Source organism: Octopus bimaculoides, chromosome 27, assembly GCF_001194135.2.
Source record: "Octopus bimaculoides isolate UCB-OBI-ISO-001 chromosome 27, ASM119413v2, whole genome shotgun sequence".
NCBI lineage: Eukaryota > Metazoa > Mollusca > Cephalopoda > Octopoda > Octopodidae > Octopus > Octopus bimaculoides.
The window spans coordinates 12185286-12189465 of NC_069007.1; the positions used below are offsets into that span (position 1 = coordinate 12185286).

The 4180-nt window shown below is 37.1% G+C and overlaps 1 protein-coding gene and 1 long non-coding RNA gene across 3 annotated transcripts in view; one reads left to right on the forward strand and one right to left on the reverse strand.

The window, feature by feature from the left end:
• LOC106869116 (synaptotagmin-7) overlaps positions 1-4180 on the forward strand; it is a 426210-nt gene that overhangs the window by 98362 nt on the left and 323668 nt on the right. The window contains exon 1 of one of the 2 annotated variants that reach the window (XM_014914662.2): positions 1255-1437. The exons of the other annotated variant lie outside the window; for it this stretch is intronic. Within the exon in view, the coding sequence (XP_014770148.2) occupies positions 1414-1437 (24 nt within the window). The 5' untranslated portion in view covers positions 1255-1413. Of the gene's footprint in view, positions 1-1254; positions 1438-4180 lie in introns of those variants that run through there. 2 annotated transcript variants of the gene reach the window in all.
• Positions 1-4180, reverse strand: part of LOC106869117 (uncharacterized) — a 492367-nt gene that overhangs the window by 54797 nt on the left and 433390 nt on the right. The window lies entirely within an intron of this gene.

Sequence of the window (4180 nt, forward strand, 5' to 3'; positions counted from 1 at the left end):
TTTTCGTTTCTAAGCATTTCTCATGTACAACTGTTATAGTAGCAATAATAATAATAATAATAATAATAATAATAATAATAATAATAATAATAATGATAACAATGATGATGATGATGATATGAAGATGCTAATAATAACAATAATTAGTGATTTTGTTGTTGTTGGTCTTGACATATTGGCAAATGTGATGAGATAAAGGAAGTCGTATATGTTTGTATGTGTGTGTTTGTATATGTTTGCGTATGTGCACATTATGCCTTCATGTGTAGTTATATGTGTGAGCATGTGGGTGTATGTACATGTGCATCTATTTAAATATATATATGTGTATGTGTATGTGTTTGCCAGAGTGTGTTAATATGTGTCTACTATTTATGGGTGTGTATGTCTGTCTGTCTGTGTGTGTGTGTGTGTGTGTGTGTGTGTATGAACATTGTTTTCTCTCTCTCTCTCTCTCTCTCTCTCTCTCTCTCTCTCTCTCTCTCTCTCTCTCTCTCTCTCTCTCTCTCTCACTCTGTCTATTACTCATCAACAGGAACAACTACCTGTGTACGAAGCAGAGATTAAGTTAGGGAAGAGGAGTAGAAAACAATACAGAAAACAAAAAGCATAAAATAATTCAGAATATTATAAAACAGACCCCACCTATCTGTCTTCCAATTAAAGTCAACGTCATGTATTGAGTGCTCAATCTCCCAGCACTTTACACTTAAATGCTTGTCTGTATGTATATATATGTATCCATATATACATCTATGTGTATCTGTGGCATTTCCTGCCTGTGTGAAAGTCATGCAATCTACACCTGAGATATATAGGGAGAGAAACGAGTGGAAGTAACCAATAAGATTTTTATATAAATCTTTCATTTTTATGAGCAACAGCTGGGAAACGAGTATATACATGTTATATATACCCTACTTTAACAATATAGGTTTGATATTTAGCATCACATGTGCTAGCTTCTTTGCCAGGAGTCACCCCTGACATATATATATATATATATATATATATATATATATATATATATATATATATATATATATGTATATATATATAGATATACATATATAACACAAACGTACATATACACATACAAACGCACATGTAGATACATAGATACATACATAGAAACATACATACACATATATACATTCATACACACATACATACACATATATACATATATACATTCATACATACATATACACCTATATATACATATTACATATATGCTTTCATGCATACATATATACATACATACATACACATATTTACATGCACATACATATTTGGCTTACTTCTATACAATTCTGTCCTCTGGATTATACCAATGCTACCGACACCTAACAAAAGGTTCCTTTGTTTTGGGGGACCATTCCCTTCTGCTTTGGATCTTTTACTACTCAAACCATGATCAGGCGTTTATTCTGGGAGGTAGGTACCATTACTGCTGCTCCATTCTGCCCATTTTTCCACTCACTTACTTCTTTCATCTACTTTATAGCTTATTTCATATATGAACCATTATGTAAAATATATTGTAACATGTTGTTGTTGTTGTTGTTGTTATTGTAATTGTTGCTGTTGTTGGTGGTGGTATTGTTAATGTTGTGGCCATTGTTGATGTTGCTGCTGTTTAACTCTCTGTCAGTTCTGGTTACATAGATCTATGATCAAAGACGGTCCATTCGTGACCATCCTGTCATTTTTCCCCTATATCCACGATTCTGTCATCCAGTGTATACTTCTTTACCTTTAAAACTGTATCATGTAATTTCAGAAGTTTGACTGCTATTTCTAGCAAGTGGAGACTATCTTTCTTCACATAGTTTGCTGTTGTAGTGACGGTGCATGGCTTAGAGGCTAAGGTATTTGGCTCATGACCATAAGGTTGTGTGTTCAATTCCCAGCAGTGCAACGTGTCCGTAAGCAAGACACTTTACTTTACATTGCTTGCTCTAGGCCACTCAGCTTGCAAAACTGAATAGTACCGGTAATTGAAAAGAGCCGGCCTTGTCATATTCTGTGTCATGCTGAGTCTCGCTGAGAAAACTACGCTAGCGGTACACATGTCTGTGGAGTGCTCAGCCACTTGCACATTAGTTTCCTGAGCAGGCTGTTCTGTTGATCCCATCAACTGGAACCCTTATCATAATCGATGGAGTGCCATCCCTATCTATTTATCTATCTGACTGTCTATCTATCTAACTGTCTATCTATCTAACTGACTATCTATCTATCTATCTATTTATCTATCTATCTATCTATCTATCTATCTATCTATCTATCTATCTATCTATCTATCTATCTGTTTATCTATTTATCTATCTATCTGTCTGTCTCTCTATGTATCCATCCATCTGTCTGTCTGTCTATCTATTTATCTATACTTTATTTTCACATTGCTCCAGTCCACTCAGCTGGCAAAAATGAGTTATACCTGTATTTCAAAAGGGCCAGCCTTGTCACACTCTGTGTCACGCTGAATCTCACTGAAAACTACATTAAGAGTGCACATGTCTGTGGAGTACTCAGCCACTTGCACATTAATTTCAAAAGCAGGCTGTTCCATTGATCGGGTCTCTCATCATTGTAACTGACAGAGTTGCTGATAAGTCCCAAGTTGGCCTTGATCTATCAGAGTCGTCCCATCCATGATCATCCTAGTTTTGATCGCAATATAATATATATATATATTTCTTTATTGGCCACTGGGGTCTAAACATAGAGGGGACAAATAAGGACAGACAGAGGGATTAAGTCAATTACATAAACCCCAGTGCGTAACTGGTGCTTATTTTATCGACCCCAAAAGGATGAAAGGCAAAGTCGACCTTGGTAGAATTTGAACTTTGAACATAACAGCAGACGAAATACTGCTAAGAATTTCGCCCAGCATGCTCACGATTCTGCCAGCTCGCCGCCCTAAACTATAAGATATATATATATAGGCACAGGCATGGCTGTGTAGTAAGAAGCTTGATTCCCAACTGCATGGTTCTGAGTTCAGTCCTGCTGCGTGGCACCTTGGGCATGTTTTCTACTACTGTCTTGGGCTAACCAAGGCCTTGTGAGAGGATTTGTTAGATGGAAACTGAAAGCAGTCTGTCGTGTGTGTGTGTGTCTTTGTGTCTGTGTTTGTCCCCCACTACTGCTTGACAGATGGTGTTGGTGTATTCATGTCTCCATAACTTAGCTGTTCAGCTAAAGCGACCAATAGAATAACTACTAGGCTTATAAAACAAAAATAAATCCTGGGGTCAATTCATTCAACTAATAATTCTTCAAGGTGGTGCCCCAGCATGGCCACAGTCTAATGACTGAAACGAGTAAAATGTGAAAAGATAAAAGATAATCAGGACTCATTAAACCAGATAGAAGCCTCCAAATCATGGTTTTTATTTTCTCCTCTTCCATGTGCTTCCACCACCCTCTCCTGTCCGCCACACAATATGTTATTGAGTCAGTGTATCTTTTAGGTGCTGCTGTTATAAGGCCTTCAACTATTTCCTATTTCTCCCACAGCACCAATAAAGCTTTCAAATACATTTGCCCCAGGCTCCCATTAGTCATACAAAACATAGGTCACTAAATAGGGATCTGCATGATCTGAGGGGCTATATTACAAATATACAGATCTTTAAGATAAGGAAGTTGCACTTCCTTGCTTTAGCATATATACAAAGGTAAATATAGAGATAAGTTTTAAAATCATTCATCTTTATTACGTTCCATGGTCTTCAAGTGTTGGCAATAATGGATGTCCTCTCCATCCTGTCCCACCCATACGCAATTTAGTAAATCATTGTGTTTGTCTTTCTATAACAAACTTCTTTCGGGCCATCAAATATCTCTGTCTCTCTCTTTCTCTCTTTGTGTCTATCTATCTATCTATTGATACATCTATCTGTATATCTGTCTGTCTGTCTGTCTATCTATCTATTTATATATATACTCTTTTACTTGTTTCAGTCATTTGACTGTGGCCTTGCTGGAGCACCACCTTTAGTCGAGCAGATCGACCCCCAGGACTTATTCTTTGTAAGCCTAGTACTTATTCTATCGGTCTCTTTTGCTGAACCGCGAAGTTATGGGGACGTAAACACACCAGCATCGGTTGTCAAGCGATGTTGGGGGGACAAACACAGACATATTCATACACACACACACACACATA